The sequence below is a fragment of the Neovison vison genome, chromosome 11, assembly GCF_020171115.1.
Source record: "Neovison vison isolate M4711 chromosome 11, ASM_NN_V1, whole genome shotgun sequence".
NCBI classification, from domain to species: Eukaryota; Metazoa; Chordata; class Mammalia; order Carnivora; family Mustelidae; genus Neogale; species Neogale vison.
Genome location: NC_058101.1, coordinates 195,696,667 through 195,721,489, shown reverse-complemented (window position 1 = coordinate 195,721,489; position 24,823 = coordinate 195,696,667). Strand labels below are relative to the sequence as shown.

Genomic DNA, 24,823 nt, shown 5'->3' with positions numbered 1-24,823 from the left:
TTATACACACACTTTTTGTCTCCTTTTATTAATTTCTGAAACAGAAAAGGTACCTTAAATGGTCTGAAAAGCAGGTAGAGCTCCCGAGGTTTGATATCCAGAGGGAGACCGCTGACAAATAGGGTCCGGACCTGGAAAATAAATAAGAAACGTGATCACAAGACTGTACAACCTGAGGAATAGCTGTCACTTGTCATCTCAAAAACACAAGTCTTCATATATTTCACAAACCCTATGTAATTCCTGCTCTTTCCGTGACCCAATGAACACTCTCATCTTAAGACACCATTAGACCGGGGCGCCTGGGTGGCTCAGTGGGTTAAAGCCGCTGCCTTCGGCTCAGGTCATGATCCCAGGGTACTGGGATCGAGCCCCACATCGGGCTCTCTGCTCACCAGGGAGCCTGCTTCTTCCTCTCTCTCTGCCTGCCTCTCTGCTTGCTTATGATCTCTGCCTGTCAAATAAATAAATAAAATCTTTAAAAAAAAAAAAAAAGACACCATTAGACCAACTCTTGGGTATTTCTATGGGATGACTCAGAGTGAATTACTTCCAGCTGATTTAAATTTATAAACGGATTTCTCCTTTCCCAATTAGCCATTACCTGGTTCTGACATTATGAAGTAAAGAGAAGGAGGTCTACATAGTTAAAATATCAGTTTAAGGAAGAAAAAATAAAAGGTCACAAGAACAGTAAACCTACCACTTCTTTGCTCTAAATCAAATGAACACAAAACACGGTTCAAAAATAAAATCAGAACGATTTTCATTTTTTCTGTTTTGTCCTTGCCTCCATCCTCGGCATTAATAATTACAGTCATTTTCAAAAGTATCTTATTTTTAAGTCATCTCTACACCCAACACGGGGCTTAGATTTACAACCCTGAGATCAAGAGTCACGTGTTCTATTGAGCCACCCAGATACCCCCATAACTTTAATCCATGTAAAAAAGAATCCAAACACATCTAAATAGTAGCCAAAATGTAGAACTCTTCATCTGTTCGGTTCCGAAACAGCAGGGAGGGAAGACTTCACTGACCTATAACCCATCAGGCCAAAGATACAAATTACATGATCAGAGTCTACTAAAATAGAACACAGATGACACACTTCCATTTGGGAGATCAGAGAAAACATGTTAGCATTTGACTGGGAACTGAAAGGATGGGTAAAACTTCACCACATGGATATAAAAGGTGAGAGGAAATGGAAAAAAGACTCGGAGGCAAAGAAAAGCATTAACCAAGCCGGTAAAGGGGGAGATACCTCAGAATATTCTGGGAGAAGGCGAAGCCAAACCAAACCAAAGCTGAGTTCGAACTACAGGGGACACCACAAGTCACTGGCTCAGGAATCTGGTCTTCATCCAACAGGCAAAGAGAAATCACCGAATGAACGGTCACCACCATGTTTTCTTTCTACTTATTTTAGCTAGTGTGCCTTTAAGTTTTCTAACCTCCCCCCCAACACTGAAATGTAATGGACATATAACAATGTGTTAAGTTTAAGATGTACCATGTAGTGATTCACTAAGCTTATATATTACAAAATGATTGCCGCTATGGTCTTAGCTACTGCCTGCACTGTGTCCTAGAATTAACCACTTCTTTTGGGGGGTGAGAACATTTAACATCTACTCTCAGTGACTTTTGAGTATATACAATACAGAACTGTTACCTCTAACCACAATGCTGTGCACTGGATCACATAACATACTCAACTTCTAACTGGACATTTACAATAATGTTTGACCAAATTCTCATTTCCTCCATCCTGATTCCCTGGTACCCACCATTCTGCTGTTTCTAGGAATCTGACTTCACCCCCACATTTTCTATTCCTCTTCTCTATTCTGGCTGATACAACATGACTGAGGTCCTCATTAGAAATCATGTTGCTACTTAAAGATTCAATGCTCTGTTGTTAACCGTCTAGAACTCTAGATTTTCTCCCTCAGTGTGAATCACGGGAGATCTTCTAGAACCCTAACGCTTTCCATTGATTCTGGCTGTGAAGAAGCACAAATCAGCAAGAAGGCCCTTTTACTGATGACACACGTCATCTGTGTACAGGTGTATAACCGACACTATGATGATGTAAACAGCCTCAGAATCATGAAGGCCTTATTTTGTTACTCATTCATATTTTAGATAGATTTGTTGTGCAATTGTTGATACGCAGTTGACCCTTGAACACAGGTTTGAACCATGTGGGTCCATTTACAGGCAGATTTTTCCCTCCAATAAATAGAGTAACCTAAGTGTACTTTCTCTTCCTTACGATGTTCTTAATAACTTTTTCTCTAGCTTATTTTACTGTAAGAATATTGTATGAAAAACATATAATATACAAAATCTGTGCTAATCAAGTGTGTGTTGCCAGTAAGGCTTTCGGTCCACAGCAGGCTATGAGGAGTTAAGTCAAGGGAGTCAAAAGCCATATGAGGATTTCTGGAGATCAGTGCCGTCTAGTCCCTACATGGATCATGGGCCAACTGTGTAATAAACTGTCCTCTTTGTTTACAATTTGTTAAGTTTTGACCTATGCATAACCTGTGAAACCACCACAACGATCAAGATAGTAAACAGATCTACCATCTCTGAAGTTTCCTGCCACCCTGGTTCTACCATCCACATCCCCAGGCAATCACAGATCTGCCTTCTGCCAGGATTCACTGGTATGTATGTTCTCAAGGTTTATACAAACGCAACCATAATGTATCCTTTTTGTCTGGCCTTTTGACTTTTGTGTAACTATTCTGAGATTCACCCACTGTTGGATGTATTCATAGTCTGCTCCTTTTCACTGCTGAGTAGTATCCTGTTGTATGGATATACCACAGTTCATTTATCCATTCACCTGATGGGACATTTGGGTTACTTCTAGTTTGTGGCTTTTACAAATACAACGGCTAGGAGCATTCATGTATCAATTTGTACAAATCTTCGTATGGATGTATGTAGGTTTTCTTTCTTCCTGGCTCATTCAATACCTAGGAGTGGAAGGGCTGAATGATAGGGTAGGTACATGTTTAACTCAAAAAAACCAAGAAAACAACAAATTGGCCCTTCAATTCCTTGTTTTAGGGCCCAGAACATGATAAATGCTGTGTATTTAAGAACAAATGTGTATTCTGTTGCTCTTGGATCGTATGTTTTACAAATGTCCTTAGGGAAAGCTTGTTATTCAATGTTATCTTTTGCCTTCTCCAAACTCCCTGAACTTCGCCAGTGATGAAGACTCTTTTTCCAGGAACTTGTTTTATCAAAGCTAAAGCCGAATTATGGACAAGTGCAAAAGACACAGCTGATGAGGGAAACCTGCTCTTCGGTGTGCCCTCCCTGCATCCACAACCCTCTTCCCACAGTCCGAAAAAGTAAATACCATCTGTCCTTGGCTGCTCTAGCCAGGACTTGAGTAGAGAAGGAATCGCAGCTCACATTCATTCAGATTTTGCTGAGTACCCAACCCAACGTCTGACCCGGTGCCAGGGGTTGAATGGATTACAGAGTTTTCTGAGGAAATAATGCAATGAGCGAATCCTATAGTTTAAGCCCTGGAGTTCCTGTTGTCCATCAGGGAAGCTTAGCTATGTAACAGGTATCAGTTAAAATTCAGGGAGTTAGCTTAGAAAATAAACTACCATTTATAGTATTGTTCTAAAGAAAAAGCCCACAAACTTGCAAGTCAAACAATTTACCAACAAAATACAACAGAACTCTGGGGGTTATCAACAAAATATTACTTGATATAAGTTAAGGTTCATATACATCAATAAAATGTATTATGCAACCAATAAAATTATGTTCAAGAAAAAAATTACATTCAAGGAAAAAGTTTGATTTTATTCTATAAAACAAACACTGACACACATACGTATTAAGATAGGGATAACACACCTTTGCAGAGACACCAAAATAGTTATAGAATTTACCTGGAGTGGTAAAGTGATTCTAATGTTTATTTGCTTATTTGTATTTTTTCTATATTATAGAAATAATACTTTGTTAGATTAAGAATTATTTTTATTGGGGGCGCCTGGGTGGCTCAGTGGGTTGAGCCGCTGCCTTCGGCTCGGGTCATGATCCCAGGGTCCTGGGATCGAGTCCCGCATCGGGCTCTCTGCTCAGTGGGGGGCCTGCTTCCCTCTCTCTCTCTCTGCCTGCCTTTCCATCTACTTGTGATTTCTCTCTGTCAAATAAATAAATAAAATCTTTAAAAAAAATTAATTTTTAAAAAAAGAATTATTTTTATTGTTTCCTTAAGGAAACTATAAACAATGTCAAAATTTACACCAATAAAAACAAAGTTTATGGAGGGAACTTTTAATGTAAATATTTCAGAATCAGAAGTGATTATTTTAATATCTCGAACTAGTATACATGAAAAAAAAAGAAAACCCTGAACTCCCATTAACCCTAAGTTTGCCAATCACCCACAGATGACAAGAAGCTCAAAGCAACTTTTTTTTTTTTTTTTAAGATTTTATTTATTTGAGAGAAGGAGGGAGAGCATGCAGGAGGGCGGCAGCGGGTGAGGAGAAGCAGACTCCCCACTGAGCAGGGAGCCCCATGCAGGCCTTGACCCCAGGACCCTGAGATCATGACCTGAGATGCTTAACTGACTAAGCAACCCAGGCGCCCCACAACTCTGTTTTGTTCATCAACTGGAGGCAACTAAAATGTCCAACATTTTATTTACACGGATAGGAGTTACACCTTCCATAATCTAACAAATCTCGTGGTCCCAAAAACCTGCCACGATCTCTCATCTCTCACTGAAGAGATATACTCTCTCCTCTGACAGAACAAACTGACTAGCAGAAATAATTTTTCAATACTTCCACATCTATGAATACAACTAAAAGTCACTTGAATCCAAGCGCTTGGAATCTGCAAGCTTTGAATCCTTTCTAGACCTCCTCACACTCGGAAATTTCATGAAGTTAAAAAAAAAAAAAATCATGGATAATGTATGAGAAAAAAACCCTTCCTGAATATCTAATTCATGCTTTTCTATAGTGACTGGGACCTCGCTCACAGGGATATTTGAAAACAGCTTAGTTTCCCCACTCTTCTCCCTCCGACACTTCTTACCTTAGCCATTAAACAGGAAACACTTGCGGGCCTTGTCTTTGCCATGCCCGAGGAAATCACAAAGTTAAAACGTGATTCTTTTTTTTTTTTTTTTTAAATATTTTATTTATTTGACAGAGAGATCACAAGTAGGCATTGAGACGGGGGGAGCAGGCTCCCCGCTGAGCAGAGAGCCTGATGAAGGGGCTCGATCCCAGAACCCTGAGATCATGACCTGAGCCGAAGGCAGAGGCTTAACCCACTGAGCCACCCAGGCGCCCCTAAAATGTGGTTCTTGCTTGCAGGGAGGTTTCAGTCAGTGAAGGCAACGTACATAAAGGACCATCTACGTGAACTCGGTTCATTCACAAAGTAACCAAGAGTGAGAGGAAAGTTCGAGACAGGTAAATAAATGGTCAAATACTCAGGTTATGGGGGGAGGGGAGGGAAGTTCCCCCAAACAACGAATGAATAACACCAAATGAACTCTGTGGCAGGTCAATCATGACCCAGGACAGCCCTTAACTTACCAGCAGTGTCGACGGACACAGATGTGCCTGGCACCAGGCCCTCAGCATCGCAGATGTTTAGTTTATCAGACACACGGGGAAACATATTTCTTAGTCAAGGACACAACATGCCTCACAGAAGATCAAGACATGAAGCTGCTGACAGCTCTATCCCGAAGGGACGCTAATGGATTCTGTGGATGTACCTCCAACTTCATTTTCACGACAAAACTGAAAGAAGAAACGCTAGGGGAAAGCCCTGCGCTGGGCAGAGAGAGCTAGAAGACTTCTCTGCCCGGCCGTGTATCGGCCGTTCCCTACAGAGGCCACAGTTCTATTTTGGATAAAACGAACTCTGTGTTCTTCAACGGCACTGCCAGTTCCCACTCAGAAAATCAAGCCACATTTCAGTGACTTTTTTTTTTAAGCTTTTATTTTTGAAGTAATCTCGACACCCAACGAGGGGCTCAAACCCGAGATCAAGAGTCACGTGCTCTACTGACTGAGCCAGCCAGGCGCCCCTGAGTGACTAACTTCTAGCTTAATAAACTCTAAGTCATTGTGTCAGTCTTGAGTTTTCCTGGATAGAAAGGTCAAAATAGAACTTGAAATGGAAAGGTCCTACCTTTTCTTTTCTTTTTTAAAGCTTTTACTTAACCATTTTATTTGAGAGAGAGTGCGCATGCTCTCATACATGCCTGCGCAGACACATGCACACACGCAGGGAGGGGGGAGGACAAAAGGGGGAGAATCCCAAGCTGACTCTGCCTTGAGCACGGAGCCGGACAAGGGGGCTATCCCACAATCCCGAGACCACAGCCTGGGCCAAAACCGAGAGAGAGAGAGAGAGAGAGAGATGCTCAACCAAATGGGACACCCAGGTGCCCCCCAAAGGTCTTAACCTTTAATAAAGAACACATAGGTCATCTAGACATGAAAAATACAAATCAAAGGGACACATACTTAATTTCAGCAGAGAATTATCACTCTTCAGCCAATGGCCCTATCCACTAGACTCTATAGTGTCCTAAGACTATAGGCCCATGGGCATTTTCTGTGTATGTTTTTAGTTGTTTATAAAAAGATGGTGGGGATCACTTCTAGCTGCTCTGAGGTAACCTCTTAAGGTTCACCTTAATTTCACAGGATAGGGAAAGGCTAGTTCTCAGGTTCTAATGACTCACAAATAACTAGGTGAGTCACTCATTTAAAACATTCTAATGAGTAAAGCCCATGGAGGTGCTTCTTGGTAATCTATCCTCGGCTAGCTTTCTCTCCATCCATCCACATTCTTAAACCTATGAAGAAATGTAAACTTCACAATAAGCTTTCAAACATGCTCTACGTTTAAGTCATTCTTTTGGAGTAACCATTCTTTGAATCACACAAGTGTATTTACAGGTAAGATCTTTCAAACGGTGTTTTAGAGTCTGAAGTCTCTTATTTGGTACAGTGTAAGCCTAATCCTAGGCACAGAGCATATAGTCTGTAAATCTCCCTGGAATTACTTAAGAAATCGAATATTGTGTGTTTATGGGAGACAGTTCTGTGTTTGCATGTCATCAGCTCTGGTGACAACACAGCAAGCACAATGAGGCAGCCCGGTTTCCCAGGCACCAGCAGGTCAGTAGGGTTCCAGCACCAAATGCTAAACACTTGTACGACAGAAAGGTTAACATTATACGGACAGAAATTCAGAAGAAAAAGAAATGAGACAAGAAACTGTCAGAACCCAGGGAGAAAAATGAAGAGTGAAATTCATGTAGACTTGAAGACAAACAGATCATTAAAAAATTATGGACCAAGCACTCATTAACATGGAAAGAATGATCAAAATATGGTTACCAGTAAAATCATTCACATTTCAGTTCCTAATGACTTAAACCTACTTGTGTATAAGTCCCAAAACAAAGGCTATAGGAGTCATCTACAAAGGTTTTTGAAAAGATACTCTAACTCGCTAGTCTGCACACTTAAAATGGCAAGTAGAGATCCCTGTTTATCAATTGAAAACAAGGCTTCTATTAGTGAAAAAGCAAACACCAGAATTTGCCCACCCCCGTTTAATTCAAGTGGTTTTACAAGTTAGTACATGCTTAAAAAGGGGGGGAGGAATATTTATTAAGAATATTTAAGAAGAATTTTTAAGAAGAATATTTATTAAGAATTATTAAGAATATTTAATATAATTAAATATTAAGAATATTTAATAGAATAGAAAGAATATTTATTAAATTACTCTTGTGTTAATAGCAGGGAGAAAAGGTGGTATTAGAGAACTTTCATTTTAAATAATTATGCATGTAAGCATTTAAATATTCATAAGCATAAACCATTTCTTGAAGAAGAGGAGGAGGTAGGAGAAAAGGAGGAGGAGGAAAAGAAGAGGACAATGACGACAAGTCCAAACAGATCTCCTTCATTTGAAAATATGCACCCTGGGTCCAGCCTATCATTTGTCCATAGAGACTCCGTTTTTCTGCCTGTTGCTCCACAGGAACAAGCTTGACCAAGCAGAAGTATATACTCATTTAAATTTGCTTCACATTTCAATTCTGACTGAGTCCATGTTTCTTTGTACTTATACCAGAAATAAAACCTAACCAAAATGTGCAACAATGACTCGAAATTAAGGCCCTAGGAGCAGGCCCATCCTAGTTTCAAAGAGGTCTTCCTGCTGTGTGACCACCCTACTCCCCACTAAGACAAGAGAGAGAGGGGATCACGCACTGTCCAACCCCCAAGGAAGTGCCGTCGTTCTTCTGAGACCACGTAATAACTCGGTTTCAGGGACAGAAGAATTAAAGAGCTCCACAGATCGAACAAGCATAAATCCCCTAGTGCTGGGGGTGGCTCAGAACCTTAGTTAAGCTTTACAGCCTGATTATTTTATTCTTTTTAAATCAATTCTTGGTGGATTTAAGTTCTTGGCTTCTTCTGTAAGCATCACCCGAAACACCGAACTGCAACAATGAACCGTGCTGAGGACGGCCCATCAACTCATTTCCAAGGGCGGCTTTGCTGGCCTGCTAGGATTCTGCATTCATGTCTTGTCACTACAAAAACAGACCACCAAGTTATGAAAATGGGTCTGCCAGGAATTTAATCCTGGTTGCTGCTCAACAAAAACTGACCAGCCTTTGGTCAAGCTCCAATTTCTTGTTGGCACTGATTTCAAGATGGAACAGGTGGCCAAGTTCCAGTCTCCTGGCTACCTGCTGGACTTACAGATGATCCATTTCCAGCCCAGGAAAGGTATGTTTTGGTTCAGGAGACCAGGCTGCTACAGACACCAGGTACCGACTAACCATAAGGATAAAAGGATCCCTTTGTTGTTATGAACTCCCAGGGTTTAGTTCTGGATTGGTAATCTCAAACATAATGATCCACACATGGGAGCGCTTATAGAAGAGGAACCAACAAGGTTCCATAAATTTGTATGCGCAGGGCTCAGAACATGCACAGGAAGTAAGAACAGCAAGTTCGCACTGAGCACACCACACCACTATGTTCACTGAGATGTCCCAGCCCAACCCAATGACTGTTGATAATCAGATGATCTCCCAGTATCACAGAACTGCTTAAGACCAAAGTCTGACCTAGGCCATACCTCAGGTCTGCTATATAGTGAAAAGCTAAGAGACAAATTGAGAATTTCTAGGGTTTGAAACCACCCAAGATTGGGCAGATGCAGATATGTCTGTACATGTGAGCCCTCAACTTCATTATTAAGAAATTTCCTTGGTGCTGTCAGACACAAAGGGAGGTGGGTACCAGAGACAAATCAGGAATTTAGGGTTTCAATTAGTCTACACAGAAAACGAGATGCATAAAAGTGTGCATGTAAGAACTTAACCTCGTTATTAGGAAGTTCACAGAGTTCTGTCAAACACAGTACATGGTTGTCAAGTCAGAGTTCAAGAAGAAACTTACTATGAAAGCAGGACATTTTACCCCTCTAACTCTAGTCCTAGTCTCATCTACCCTGGTTTCCCTTAGTCTCCCCTCCCTTTTTTTTCCCTTAGTTCCCTCAAGTCAACTTTGGATGGCTTACTCTATTCAGCCCTGGATCGCCCATGGAATCCTACTCTTCAATTTCACTGCCTGTATTGCTAAAACATGAAGATTTTTAAATGTATTCATTAATGCAGTGTATTGTAAACAGAAGTTTGCATTTGAATCCCCTAAAGTGCACCTGCCCTTAGGATGTTAATCCTATAGAGTACCCTGAAGTTCAATGTCCACAAGATTATCTGGCCTATCCACGTACACGCTTTTCCAAGCACTGACAAAATGAAATATAAGAAAAAAGAGCTTCTCAGAATCTCAAGCCTTTTCTTTCTCCTTCCGCGCAGTTTGGGTGATTGAATAGATCTGCTTCACAAAATAAGAAAAAAAGTCACTCCCAACTACACAGCAAAAACTATCCCCAACAGCACAGTCCTACAGAATACCCTTAAAAAAATTTACTCACTGGCAGATTATGGTCCTGACACTGTCCAGGGCTCTAAAGTATGCGTTTTTGCTATTAATAGTGGATAGAGTTTATTTGGAGGAACTTGATCCCACTGCAAACTTTAGTTTGCCCTTTTTTTTTTTTAAGATTTTACTTGAGGGGCACCTGGGTGGCTCAGTGGGTTAAGCCTCTGCCTTCAGCTCAGGTCATGATCTCAGGGTCCTGGGACTGAGCCCAGCATCAGGCTCTCTGCTCAGCAGGGAGCCTGCTTCCCCCTTCCCTCTGCCTACTTGTGGTTTCTCTGTCAAATAAATAAAATCTTAAAAAAAAAAAAAAAAAAAAAGAATTTACTTGAGAGGGAGTGCTCAAACAGGACAGGGTGGGGGACATGGGAAGGGAGGGAGAAGGAGAAGCAGACTCCTTGCTGAGCATGAAGCTCGATCACGGGACCCTGGGATCATGACCTGAGCCGAAAGCAGACACTTAATTGACTAAGCCACCACCCCCATCCCCACTCCTGGTGCCCTTGCAATGTATTCTGAATAACCACCCACAATGCACCACTGTGCTAACATAACTAGAAAGCTGTGGTGAAAAGGTCTGCTTCCCAGTATTTAGCTGTGGGAGATGACCCAATATACACTTTCAAATTGTTTGCTGGCCGGTCAGCTCACTTTCAAACTGAATGTTCTTCCCCATGATTAGTAGGAAGCATCCTAGTACACAGCAGTAGGTGCTAAGTATCTATGCAAGGAACTAAAGGAGTGAATGTAAAAACCGAGTCACAGTGCTAGGACTGAGGCATAGGAGACAGCCATGTAATTTATGAATATCCAGATATGGAGGAATATGAAGAAACAAAGTCATTGTGATTTTTTTTTCTTAGATGCATTCAAGAGGTAAGTACTCAAAACAGTAAGAAGGATATATAGGAAAAATAAACAAGCATTCATGTGGAACTAGGCTGCTGGCATTCAAATCCCAGTTGTCTAACTCCCTAGCTATGAACCTTGGGTAAGACCCTTAACTACACCACTCAGAAGTTTCCTCATTTGGGAAATGGAGACAACAGAGGCACCTACTTGTGGCAGTTTTTAAATTATGTCCACAAAACTTCCTAGACGCTTCCCTTCAAGAACTTAATTCCCCTCCCCTTCAGGGTGGGCTTCCTTAGTGACTCACTTCTATCGAAAAGAATACAGCAGAAGTGATAGTGCATGACTTCTAACCCTGGGTCAAAAAAGGCACTGCTGGCTTCCTCAGCAGAAGCAGGTCCTCTCGGATCTTGCTCTGGGGGAAGCCAGCTGCTGTCATCTGTTACTCAAGAAACAATATGGAGAGGTCCACATGACAGAACTAAGAGGCCGCTTGCCAAAAGCCAAGTGAGGCAACCACCTTGGAGGATCTTCCCGCCCCAGTCAACTCTTCAGATGACTGCAGCCCTTAGCTAAAAATGCCTTGACTGCATCCCCAAGACTCTGAGCCAGATTCACCTATGAAAGCTTCTCCCAAATCCTTGATCCTTACGAACTGTGAAATGTTGTTTCAACTACTAAATTCTGGGGTAATTTCTTAGAGTTGTTGGAGGGATTAAATAAATTAACAGATGTGAAATGTCTAAAGTTCAGTACCAGGTTCACAGAGTAAGGGCTCAGAAAATGTTGTATTAAAGCAGCTGAGCACATTCAAAAGATCCATTTTCATGCTCCAAAGGCCATCTTAAGAGGCTGTACTGATAATATCATGCAATGTTATATACGGGCTTAAAGTGGGCAGAAGGAAAAATTTGCATAGCAAAAGGAACACTAACATGCCTAAGTATTTTCCATGGGGCACATTTTCCCAAAAGTGAGCCTCAGTGTCCCTTCAATACCATCCCTCTACCTCTCCGGAAAGCCAGGAGCAAATCCGACTCTAGCCAGCACCCCACCTTCCTGCTGCTCATGCATCCGCCTCAACTCTTTTCTCATGTGACAAGAGTTGAACAAGAAAAAGGAGAAATTTCTCTTCATTTAGATTTTAAAAAAATATCAAGACTAATGGTTTAAGTATTCCTGATCAAGGAGAAAGTAACAGACGATGAATGATACTAAGCCAAGTTTTCAATCCCTTAGTTAAGTAAATTTGGACTGAACATCTGCCCTCTTCTTACGTACTTTAAAAATATATATATATTATTTATTTATTTGACAGACAGAGATCACAAGTAGGCAGACAGGCAGGCAGAGAGAGAGAGGAGGAAGCAGGCTCCCCGCCGAGCAGAGAGCCTGATGCAGGGCTCGATCTCAGGACCCTGGGATCATGACCTGAGCCGAAGGCAGAGACTTTTTAACCCACTGAGCCACCCAGGCACTCCATTCTTACCTACTTTTAAGGGAAAATTAAAAATATGAATTAACTTCTTAAGCATCATCATTCAAGGTACATGAAAAGTGTATTTTACTCAATTTGAGAACATTTTTTTCTTTTTTTTAAAGATTTTATTTATTTATTTGACAGAGAGAGATTACAAGTAGGCAGAGAGGCAGGCAGAGAGAGAGAGAGAGGAGGAAGCAGGCTCCCTGCTGAGCAGAGAGCCCGATGCGGAACTCGATCCCAAGACCCTGAGATCATGACCTGAGCCGAAGGCAGCGGTTTAACCCACTGAGCCACCCAGGCACCCCCATTTTTTATTTTCTAATCACTACTTCTTATTGTCTACATTTTAGCTCCATTACATTGGTACCCAAAACTCAATTAAGTCATCCACTTAATATCCACACTGCACTGTATCATCATCTTCTAGGATACAAAAATACTGAGAATACCAACACTGGGAAGGATGCGAAGAAACCAAATCTCTTATATACATTCCTGGCAGGAAATGTGAAAAGGTACAACCACTCTAGAAAGCAGTGTGGGAGTTTCTGATTGAAAAATGTGATTACCCTACAACCTAGCAATTGTACTCTCGAGCGCTTATCCTAGAGAAATGAAAGTTTATATATTCACACAAAAATCTGTACACAAATATTCAGAACTGTCTGTCATAATCAAACACTGGCAATAAGCCAGATGTCGTGCAGCGGGTGAACGGTTAGAGAACTGGTATACCGCTACCATGCGATATCACGCAATTAAAACAAAAAACAAAAAAACAACCTATTAATACAAAAACACGGATAAATCTCAAGGGAATTATGCTGAGTAAAAAATAAAACAATTCTGAGGGGCGACTGGGTGGCTCAGTGGGTTAAGCCGCTGCCTTTGGCTCAGGTCATGATCTCAGGGTCCTGGGATCGAGTCCCGCATCGGGCTCTCTGCTCAGCGGGGAGCCTGCTTCCCTTCCTCTCTCTCTCTGCCTGCCTCTCCATCTACTTGTGATCTCTCTGTGTCAAATAAATAAATAAAATCTTTTTAAAAAATAAATAAATAAAACAATTCTGAAAGATGACAGACTGCAGGATTCCTTTTATGGGACATTCTTGAACTCACAGAGATGAAAAGCAAATGAGTTTCCAAGAGTTGGGAGCAAACGAGGAGAGTACATGGTTTGTGCAAAGGAAAGGACAGGGATCCTTGTGGTAATGGGACTGTTCTAGAGCTGCTCCCACCCCAGAGCGGGTAGGGGGAGCTGAATCTGAAGCTCAGTGTCACACGCTGAGATCATGAGCTGAACCGAAATCAAGAGTTGGGCGCTTAACCAACTGAGCCACCCAAGAGCCCCAAGGCTCTTGTTCTAGACCTTGACTGTGGTGGATATACAAACCTACACACGGGACAGAGTTACACAGAACACCACACACAGCAAAACTGGGGAAGTCTAAATAAAATGAGTGCATTCTATCAATGTTAATTTCTTGACTGTGATGTTGTGCTAGTTTTATAGGAGGTAATCCTTAAGGGAAACTAGGCAAAGAGCACACAGGATCTCTCTGTACTACTTCTTGTCACTGCATATGAACCTACAATAATCTCAAAGTTTAAAGTGTACACTTAAACTGACAAATAGAGGCACCTGGGTGGCTAAGTCGGTTGAGGTCTGCCTTCGGCTCAGGTCATGATCCCACAGTCCTGGGATCAAGCCCCACATCTGGTTCCCTGCCCGGCAGGAAGCCTGTTTCTCCCTCTCCCACTCCTCCTGCTTGTGTTCCCTCTCTCACTGTCTCACCCTCTTGGTCAAATAAATAGACAAAAATACAAAACTGAAAAATAATCACAAACTTTAATCAAGACATTTACATCAGTTGGTAAAACTAGGATGAAAAACTATGTAGTTATGGATTCATATGCATTTCTGTTTTAGAGCTCTACCAGAAAACAATTTTTTTTAAAGATTTTATTTATTTGACAGAGAGAGATTACAAGTAGGCAGAGAGGCAGGTAGAGAGAGAAGGAGGAGGAAGCAGGCTCCCTGCTGAGCAGAGAGCCCGATGCGGGACTTGATCCCAGGACCCCGAGATCATGACCTGAGCCGAAGGCAGCGGCTTAACCCACTGAGCCACCCAGGAGTCCCAGAAAACGATTTTTTAATGGTTGAGATTCACTTTTATAAAAGACACTAGAAAAAAATATGTTCATTTCTTCTTTTTTTTTTTTTTAAGATTTTATTTATTTATTTGACAGAGAGAGATCACAAGTAGGCAGAGAGGCAAGCAGAGAGAGAGAGGAGGAAGCAGGCTCCCCGCTGAGCAGAGAGCCCGACACGGGACTCGATCCCAGGACCCTGAGATCATGACCCGAGCCGAAGGCAGCGGCTTAACCCACTGAGCCACCCAGGCGCCCTGTTCATTTCTTTTTTAAAGGAAGTATGTTGGGGCACCTGGGTGGCTCAGTGGGTTAAGCCTCTGCCTTCTGCTCGGGTCATGATCTCAGGGTCCTGGGACTGAGCCCCACATCGAGCTCTCTGCTTGGGGCAGAGTCTGCTTCCCCCTTCTCTCTGCCTACTTGTGATCTCTCTCTCTTTCAAATAAATAAGTAAAATCTTAAAAAAAATTAAAAAGGGGGGGGGAGTATGTTTTACTCGATTTACAGTTTTCCTGATATAGTCAATCACTACCTTTTACTGTAGTGTATGATAGTTTAGTTATGTTCCACTCTGATCAATATTTTTAGCTCAGGGGCGCCTGGGTGGCTTAGTCGGTTAAACATCTGCTTCCGGCTCAGGTCATGATCCCAGGATGCTGGGATCAAGTCCCACATCAGGCTCTTTGCTCAGTGGGGAGCCTGCTTCTCCCCCTGTGTGCCCCTCCCCGAGCTTGTGTGCGTGCAAGTGCTCTCTGACAAATAAAATTTCCTTAAAAATATCCACAGCTCATTCCAGGATCTCACATGATAACAGGAAATTAAAATATTTTAAACTGATATTTGCTATTTTTAAGTACCATCAGGGAAAAGATGAACAGGTTCAAGCCCAGGGAAGTTCGCAGTGTACAGACACATATGCAGGCCACATTTTGCATTAACTGGGCTATGGTGAACTCACTGCTTAATAACTACCCACCTTTCGAAACTTCTTTCTATGCAAAAATTCATTCAGCCAAAACCTGCTTGCACTTAAAATACTACATGACTGTAAGATGAATACAACCTACTTTAAGGCTACTTCCTGTAATTCATAAACTAGGTACTTTGCTTTCAACACTGCAAAGCCTAGTGCTTCTAATGTGCTCTTCCAGTAAAACAGCAAACTTCCATTTTAAAATTTCGATTACCGTAGCTTTTCCAGTCCTAGGAATTTCCCAATCCAGAATACCTTCAACGCATTTAGGCTACAGCTACCAATCCCCCAGCCTACTACAGGAACTACCAACCACCCCTCCAGTGAGAAATTATTTGTCTGACTTGATAGCCACCTGTGTCTGTAGACCATTTATGTGGTCACTTGAATCAAGTCAGTATTAAGGTTCTAAGTTACTTATGTGTGCATGTACTTATGTAAAGGGATGCAGGTTCCAGAAAACTTGGCATGACTTCCAAGTAAGGACTACACGTGTTGGCTAGGCACAACGAAAGACTAACAAATGTCAGAAAAAAAAAAACATGGGTGAAGTCTGAGAAGCTGAGAAATAACCTATATTAACAAAAGTAATACAGGATTTATAAATCAATCTAGAATATTTAAGTACATGTTGAATATTTAATCTGAACTCCCACAGCACTCTAACTTTCCAACGACCATAATGGAAGGAAAACACCACTACACTGAACCTAGTGGTTTAAATTCCATCTCTGCTTCCAAACTAGCTGTTGAGGGCTTGGGGACTGACCTCTCGGAGCTTCAGTTTCCTTATTTATAAAGAGAAGGTGTGCAATAGTTGGTCTCCAGGTTTCATTTTTACTCCAAAGGAATACTGAAAGGGTGGGTTTTTGGTAAAGGTATATGAGAGTCAAAGGACATCAAGTCAAGACGACCTTGTTCTTGCCACTGAGAACCTCCCAATCAAGCCACTGAAATTTCGCTAAATATTTATATAAATATATTTAAATTAAATATATAATATATATAGCTATATATATTATATATATTGTTATTATAATATATATATAATTTAAATATAAAATATTTAAATAAAACACAATGATATCTTAAACCGCAAATTTCAAGAATTCAGCAGAGTTGTCAGTGCAAAACAAGGGAAATGGGCTCCAGAGCTACCAATGTGCAGTCATCACAAATACTGACCTAATAGTCATGATTAAGTCTATTTGCATTGGGGTTTTTTTCCCCCGTGAGAATTACTTCATAGAGCATAGTGCTTAAGCATGAAGCACATGAAGTCCAGAGCCAGACTGCCCAGATCTGAATGTACACAACATCTACTATGTGAGTGATCCTGGACAACTTATGAACCGACGCAGCCTCAGTTTCCTCATCTACAAATGGGAGCTATAATAAAGCCCACCTAAGCGGGTTGCTAAGAGGTTTAAATAAGTGACTGTTGGTAAAGCATTTAGAAAAGTACCTGGCACACAGCAAGCATTATAGGAGTTTTTGTTAAATAAGCAAACAGGGTCCTTCACCTGCTGTCTGGTAACACTTCTTGCTCATGGGGTAGAACGAGCAGCAAGGAACGAAATTATTCAAATCCTGACACTTACGTCTTCATCTAGCCAGCTGATGGGTAACTTTTCAAAGTCTCATAATAAAATATTATACTCTGGGCGCCTGGGTGGCTCAGTGGGTTAAGGCTCTGCCTTTGGCTCAGGTCATGATCTCAGGGTCCTGGGATCGAGTCCCACATCAGGCTCTCTACTCAGCGGGGAGCCTGCTTCCTCCTCTCTCTCTGCCTGCCTTTCTGCCTACTTGTGATTGCTCTCTGTCAAATAAATAAAATCTTTTAAAAAAAATAAAATATTGTACTCCAAAAATATCTATTAAATTTTAAAAAAAAAAATGACCACTGAGCAAATTGCATACCACTTAAGACAAATATCTCATTATTAATTCCGGGTTTCCAGAGTGAAGGGCGGTTATTCACACCACCTCTACCACTTTCACTCCCTTTCAGGAACTTGAACTCCTCTGCAAGTTTAACATGTGAATGAGAATATGCATTTGTACATTCTACAGAAACCAGCTCATTAGCTCCCATTTTGTGAATTTCAAACAGCTAAGGCAGTTTCCAAAACTATTCCTCTCCAACTGAGGGAAAATTCTCAGAACCGTCGGAGAACCTGGGGGCACGTGAAGGAGCTTTCATAGTGGCCATGACTCAGCCTGTCATGAGCTCCCTGGAAGCTGGTTGCGCCAGCCCAGCTCCAGCCGGAACACGGGCTACGATATTCAACAACAGTAATCGCAGTGCCGGCGCATCTGTGCTCTAATATGACCAAATAAAGATACAACCGACAACCCAGATAAGCTGCTCTATTGTGCCAAAACTTCTCAACCATTCTTCCAAATGGCCACATCTAGGCTATTTATTAAAATGTAATTTATTTGGGGCCTCATGGAAGAATTTCCAAGTGTTCTGAACACAAGAGAACATAAAACCTCATCAGAAATCTAAGACAATGTGTGTATATATTGAACTACAATATACCATGACTACTTTTTTTTTTGGGGGGGGGGGAGAGAAAGGAAGAAAGAAAGACCAAGTGAACACGTGTGAGCAGGGGGCAGGGACAGAAAAGCGGTGGCAGGGGCTCTCAAGCAGGCTCCAATCATGCTGCAGAGCCGGACATTGGGCTGGATCTCAGGGCCCAGAGATTGTGACGGGAGCCGAAATCAGGAGTCAAATGCTTCACCATCTGAGTCACCCAAGTGCCCCTAACTACAACTTTAAAAAAAAAAAATCATTTTAAACAGTATAGTTAATACCACATACCACATGTAATACACATTTTTGCTAACTGAAATTGTACAGGTACTACAAACCCAGGGAACATGAATATGGATCCCTGACCTCATACTCCCTCCCTCTGACACCATCCAGGTTTAAGCAGCACTTGAATAATGGGGCCCATAAGCTTCGGTGGGACCCCCTAAAACTAGCACAACCATCTCCTTCACCCTCCTCCAAGTGTCTTGATCTGTGCCGGAGAGTATACCATTCATCAAAAATTTTAGATTTTATTTGTGAAGTTACCTTATGGCTCTAAGATTTTTAAAACCAGAACGGATATACCCCAAAACACTATTGTTTTTCTAACTTCCCAATCAGCTCTGCTACCTTGCATCAGTTCTTTCCCACCTTATCACAACAAAATTCCAGAGCCTCTGCCCTTCTAGTGTTCCATAATTATAGTTCCTTTCTCCTCTGCCACTTTGCTTCCCTGGGCTATCATGGGTCAGTCTTAACATCACACCTTGCTTAATTCCAGACTAAAAGCCTTTCCTTTTATAGCTATTCTTCACTTGTGTTGAAAGCTCACTTCTGGACTTAAAAGCCTAAACCGAGGAAGCTTTCTGCAACTGTTCCAGTTCTTTCCTTCTTTCCTTGAATTCCTGTTGCACTGTTGTTACTACAGTCATAGGTCTTATTCTGTTCCCTAGCTTTCACAGGCTGAGTTAAGTTCTTTCCAATTAAACCATAAATTCCTTGAGAGCAGGTACCGTACCCTACTTACCTATTCCTATAATCTCGATTTAGGGATCTAAACTGCCTTAGATTAGAGACCTGCCTTTCCTGCCTGCATCTGATATTTAACAATGCCCACCTGGAAAAAGTTGTTAGTTGGATAGTATTTAAATTTTTGCACAGAGGGCCACATGGGTAGCTCAGTCAGTTAAGCATGTGCCTTCAGCTCAGGTCATGATCTCTGGGTCCTGGGATCAAGCCCCACATCGGGCTGCCTGCTCAGCGGGGAGTCTATGTTCCTCTAGTTCCTCTCTCTTTCTCTCTCTTCCTCCTTCCTTCCCTCCCTCCCTCCCTCCCTCCCTCTCCCCCCTCTGTCAGCCCCCAATGTTCATTCTCTCAAATAAATAAAATCTTTAAAAATTACTGCACAGAAATGTCAGGTTTTATTTGCAAGAGGACAAGGCTCCCTTTTCTATCTATCCATGAACAACAATTACAAATTTTAAAACCATGAAAGGATTTATGAAATTTAAGAATTTATAAAACATAAGAATATAAGAATGAGATCCCAAACCAGGTAATACTAATTACAGATTTACACAAATAGATCCTGAGAGTCCTTGCAGGTATTACCTTTTTGTCTTCATGCACAAGATTCAAGGATGACCCTATTCGTAAATTAGAGGTCAACACAATTTTTTTCTAAAAACCAGGTTTCTTCTGCCAAGTTCAGAAAGGATGGCCCACGAACAGTTTATTTTCAGGGGGGAAGGGAAGCATAATTTATTTCTCTAAATAGTAAATTATTATTTACAAGTTTCCCTTCTGAGGTAAAAGCACATTCTAGAGTGAAATGTGAAGAAAGGGAGCTCTGAGAGAAGAGATGGCAAACTGCACAGGTCTAAGCCCCTCCTCTTCCCTTCCATGCACAGGGGCACACACATCCCCTGCTCCAGTATCCCAGATGCTTGCTGTGGGTCTTTGTTTCCTCCCTTTCACATGCAGAATGGACAGAACATCCTTAGGACATTTGCAAAGGAACAGAGAAAGCATGAAATAACTAATCAAGTATTTTTTAAATCCCTGAGAAACAGTATCATGCAGTACACTTCATTATCCCCATTTCCGGTTTTCAATATTAATCCTGAACTTCCTCTCTACTGCTCTTAGGGCACTGTCTGCTGGAGAAAACCAAAAGGAAGGACACTAAGAGCTCCAAAAAAATATAATCAAAAAGTTAACCTGGGGGAAAAGGTCACATTAATTCCGTGTTTCTTAAACATGCCTGAGAGCAAGAAAGTCTAGGATGTCGATCAAAAAATAGATCACACCCTCCAGAAATTTCGATTCAGGCGTAGGACTCTGAATTTTTAACAAGCAACAGAGGATTTTCCTGATCAGGCATATTTGGGAAACACTAATATAACACATTACCAAATCCACAGGAAGGTTTTCTAGTTTTAGAAGAACATACAAACAACATTCAATTATTCTTACTACCACTGAGACGAGGTTGTGGCCCCTGAAAACTGCTCACTGCCAAATGCCATAGAGCCTGTTGCTAAGACTTTGCTTGATCTTGGAGTAGAGGCCCTTGAGCCAGACCCAGAGTGAATCTCGCATAGGCAGAGAAGGATTAGATCCTTTTGTATGAGAAACAGATTTGCAATTATATTTTATGAGGTACTTCGGCATTCATTTAGGAGGAAATTACTAAAGCTGTGCTTAAACTGTGACACAGTGAACTCTATGATTCTTTATTGAAAATAATAGTTCTCCTGAGATACTCCCTAAATTTTTAAGACATTAAAAGTTTGTGGGTGTTTTTTAAAAAAAAAAAGAAGAAGAAAAGAAAAACAACTTACTACTTGTAAGAAGTTGTAAAGCCATGTTCAAACTTGAGTGTGCATAATTATCACACAGGAATTTGTTAAAATGTAGACTAATTCAGTAGATCTAGTGTTGGGCCCGAGATTCTGCATTTCTAGCTACTGCCAGGTCCATAGACCACACCTGAAAAATTCTACAGAACAATCACCCAAACTTTAATGTGCATAAGGATCACAGGGAGAACATGATTACTTAAAATGAAGACTCCTCATCTCTCTCTCAAAAAAAGAGGGGAAAAAAAAAAAAGATTCCTGGTCTCCATTCTGATTAAGTAAGGCCAACCCTGGAACTTGCAATTTTATTAGGAAGGGTTTTGCAGGATACAGATATAGGGAAGTGCATGGAACCCATACTGAGAAATACTACGGAGGTCACAAAGATTAGTAAAGCCTGGTATCTCTTTCTGAGGAACTTACAGGGTACGGGAAAGAAGAAAACCATGCCAAACAGCCATGCTTCAAAGGGGGTATGAGATACTTGTTAAGAACAGTACTCAATTTTCTCTAAAAGTTAGGAGATACTGACATTTTGCAAAGGAAAAGATTTTGATGTTTTAATTAACAAACAGTAACTATTAAGTATGAAAAGGGCAGTCTTTAACTAAAAAGAGTTAAGTATCCCTCATATAACATCAACCAATGCCAGGAGTCCGCCTCCCACAGTCTGATATAAATAGCTTAATGCTAAACGCTCTTTGCCCTGGTATATGCCCCACACTAAATACTATCAACAACCCATTGGCAGAAATTTGAAGCAGAAGAATCATCTGGCATCTTTACCTAAGCATCAACAGAAGTCAAAGATAACAGAACTATAGGAACTGTATTCCTGGAGCAACAAAAGAAGGATCAGTCTGATGCACTAAAAGAAACCAGAAAGTTCTTCTAAGGCAGGTGGAGGTGGGGAAGAGAGCTAATAAATTTAGATGCCAACGGTCACATTCATCTAGTATCTGAACAAAATGCCAGCGATGGATACATAACTCTAACATAGTGATTCTCTACCTCTCCTTCCTCTGCATGACAGATAGCATTTTTTATTATGCTCTGGATGTCTTCTCTGTCCGTACAATCCTGTCTGCACATCAAACATGAATTACTCATTCCGTCCCGCTTTCCCTAGACTGGACCTGATGGACCTTAGCTTCTTGGTCACCTCTGAATAGACATAAAAGCCTTCCAGAACACCTATTTTTTCATATCTAAGCACTGTTGACCATAAAATACATTCTGATCATCACCTTCCTCTTAAGTTCAACCTATAGTGAGTTAGCGGGAATGCGGCCTTGTTGACGAAACTCAAAAAAGAGGAAGGAAGATCACTGTACTGTACACCTAAAATTAATACAACACTGAATGTTAACTTTACTGGAATCAAACTTTTAAAAAAAGAGGAAGGTAGAGTGATATGAAGGAAAAGGCACTTGACAAGGAAATAAGAGTCCTGTATTCTAGCATCAATAATTTTTTTAAAAAGGTTTTATTTGAGAGAGAGAGAGAGAGAGCATGAGAAGGGGAGGGTCAGAGGGAAAAGCAGACTCCCCGCTGAGCAGGGAGTCCGATGTGGGACTCGATCCTAGAACTCCAGGATCATGTTCTGAGCCAAAGACAGCTGCTTAACCAACTGAGCTACCTAGGCGCCCCTAGCATTAATAATCTTTGACCACTACCTTCATTCCTAGAATTGCTAAGCAGAGACAGGACATCTTTCTGAGAAAGCTTCAACTACTACTGTAACTAAAATAATGATGAAAAAGAAACACAGAACCAACCACACTATAGTAGTTCCAGAATAAGGACCATTTCTACATTAACGCTGTGTCCAGCAAACTATTCTGCAGTCCCCGGGAGATAGATTTATAGAATCAACAATCTGATTTTAAAAAACAAATGGGCTAAGTATTTCCAGAAATAAAATTAGTCCAAACTCTGCAAAAACCCCGTTTCTCACTTGTTCTTCATTCTCCTCAGCGTATGTCCATCACTGACAGTTTCTTGCTGAGAGACCTCAGTGAAATGGCAGTTTTCCCTGAGAAGACACTAGCCTCATTCACACTTCTAGAGAGCCTGCCATAGTGGGAGTTATCTCCAAAGAGAAAAAGTGTTTGGGGGAGGGGGAGATCATCATCTACCTCTATCAGAACCTCAGCTTAGTTTCTGTGCAAAGCATCCTTGTTTTGCTTGACAGACAGCCTTCGCATAACGATACCAAAGCACCCACACGAAATTATGAGAGACACTTCAGTCTCACCTTAAAAATCAACCAAACCCCAGGAGTATAGACCCTGTGTCAGTGGCTGAACACCTGATCGAGATCATTTTATAAGTGAAATTTATCAGGTATCAGCTTAGGTAAGTATGAAAAAGAAACCTTCTGAGGCTTAGGGGCTTGGGATGGCAGGTGTGAGTCTAAAGACCCCAGGAGGCCAGGCCAGTGAAATGTGCTGTGACCTGCCTCCTTCTGCTATGGAGCAGGTTTAGAAAAAGAAAAAATTGCAATGTTGTAGCACCCAGGGTCTGTTCAAGACTTAAGACTGGAACCTTTCTTTCTGCATGCAAATGATTACATATTCTACCTCCAGGGCTTGTAAAGCAGTCTACTTTTAAACAAATATTAAAATGCTGGCTAGTCATGCTTACTGATATTTTTCTACTTATTTTAATATATGTAGTAGGATTTTTACTGAAAAAATACACCTGCCTTTCATCAGCGTCATGAGGCTAAGAAAAGTAATTTACACAACAAAGCTTTCCTTTTTTTTTTTTTTTTAAAAGATTTTATTTGTCAGAGAGACTGAGAGCACACACAAGCACGCAGAACAGGCATAGGGAGAAGCAGGCTCCCCACGGGGTACAGCCTGTTTCTAGGCTCTAGGGAGGGAGCCAGATGCAGGACTCTATCCCTGGGCTCACGGTCTGAGCTGAAGGCAAATGCTTAACCAGATGAGCCACCCAGGCATCCAACAGTTTTTCTATTTTCAAATGAAAGGCTCTCAGTTTAAGACAACATTTTGGGGGTGGGGGGCACATGGATGGCTCAGTCAGTTGGGTGGCCAGCTCTTGATTTCTGCTCCGGTCATGATCTCAGGGTCCTGGGACTGAGCCTCCCCCTTCCGCTGCCAAGTTCTGTGCTCAACAGGGAGTCCGCTTGAGGATTCTCTTTCTCCCCCTTCTCCCTGGGCTCCCCTCACCCCCACTTGCACACGCACACACACTCTGAAAAATAAATAAATCTTTAAAAAATTTGTTTTTCCTAAAGAAAACATTCTTATTGCTTTCAGCCAGTGAGAAACCAAATCAAACCCGAAACGAGAGATTAACAGCTACGTTTACCATGTGTGTTATAGAAAACTCTGCCAGCATTGAGAACCCCAGGTTTTGGGTTTTTTGTTTTTTGGTTTTTTGTTTTTGTTTTTGTTTTCATAATCGTGCAGTTCTGGATACACTATGCAGCATTTTATGTGATGACCTCCTATAATCCAAGTATCATGAATCCCAAGGCAGGAACCAGGACTGAATCAGGACTGAAGACCTGAGCTGGTTGGAGGGAAACTACCAGAAGTTGCCATTCTCTGGCCACCCTGGAGTTCCCAGCCAACACCACAGGTGTGGGCACGGCGTTCTGCTCACCCCCTCTAGTCCCTACCTATAGTTGGCCACCCATGGTGTCTGCCCTACCTTCCTCCTCAAAGTCTAGTTCTAGTTTTATTCTCTAAGGAATAAAAGCAAGCAGATCGGGTTGTAACCAGAGTTACCACCAGACTGAAACTAAGGCTACTTTGGAGAAAGTAATAAACCCAAAGTTGTCCATCTATAAATTCATTTCATGCTGAACGGTTTAATTATTAATTCTTAGGAACTACCATGCAAGTGACTGAATATTCTACCTCC

The 24,823-nt window shown here is 41.4% G+C and overlaps 1 protein-coding gene across 6 annotated transcripts in view; it reads right to left on the bottom strand.

Moving 5' to 3' along the window:
• Positions 1-24,823, bottom strand: part of RBPMS (RNA binding protein, mRNA processing factor) — a 172,315-nt gene that overhangs the window by 95,300 nt on the left and 52,192 nt on the right. For all 6 annotated transcript variants that reach the window (XM_044225554.1, XM_044225555.1, XM_044225559.1 and 3 more), the window contains exon 2: positions 54-131. In XM_044225554.1, the coding sequence (XP_044081489.1) occupies positions 54-131 (78 nt within the window). The remainder of the gene's footprint in view (positions 1-53; positions 132-24,823) is intronic.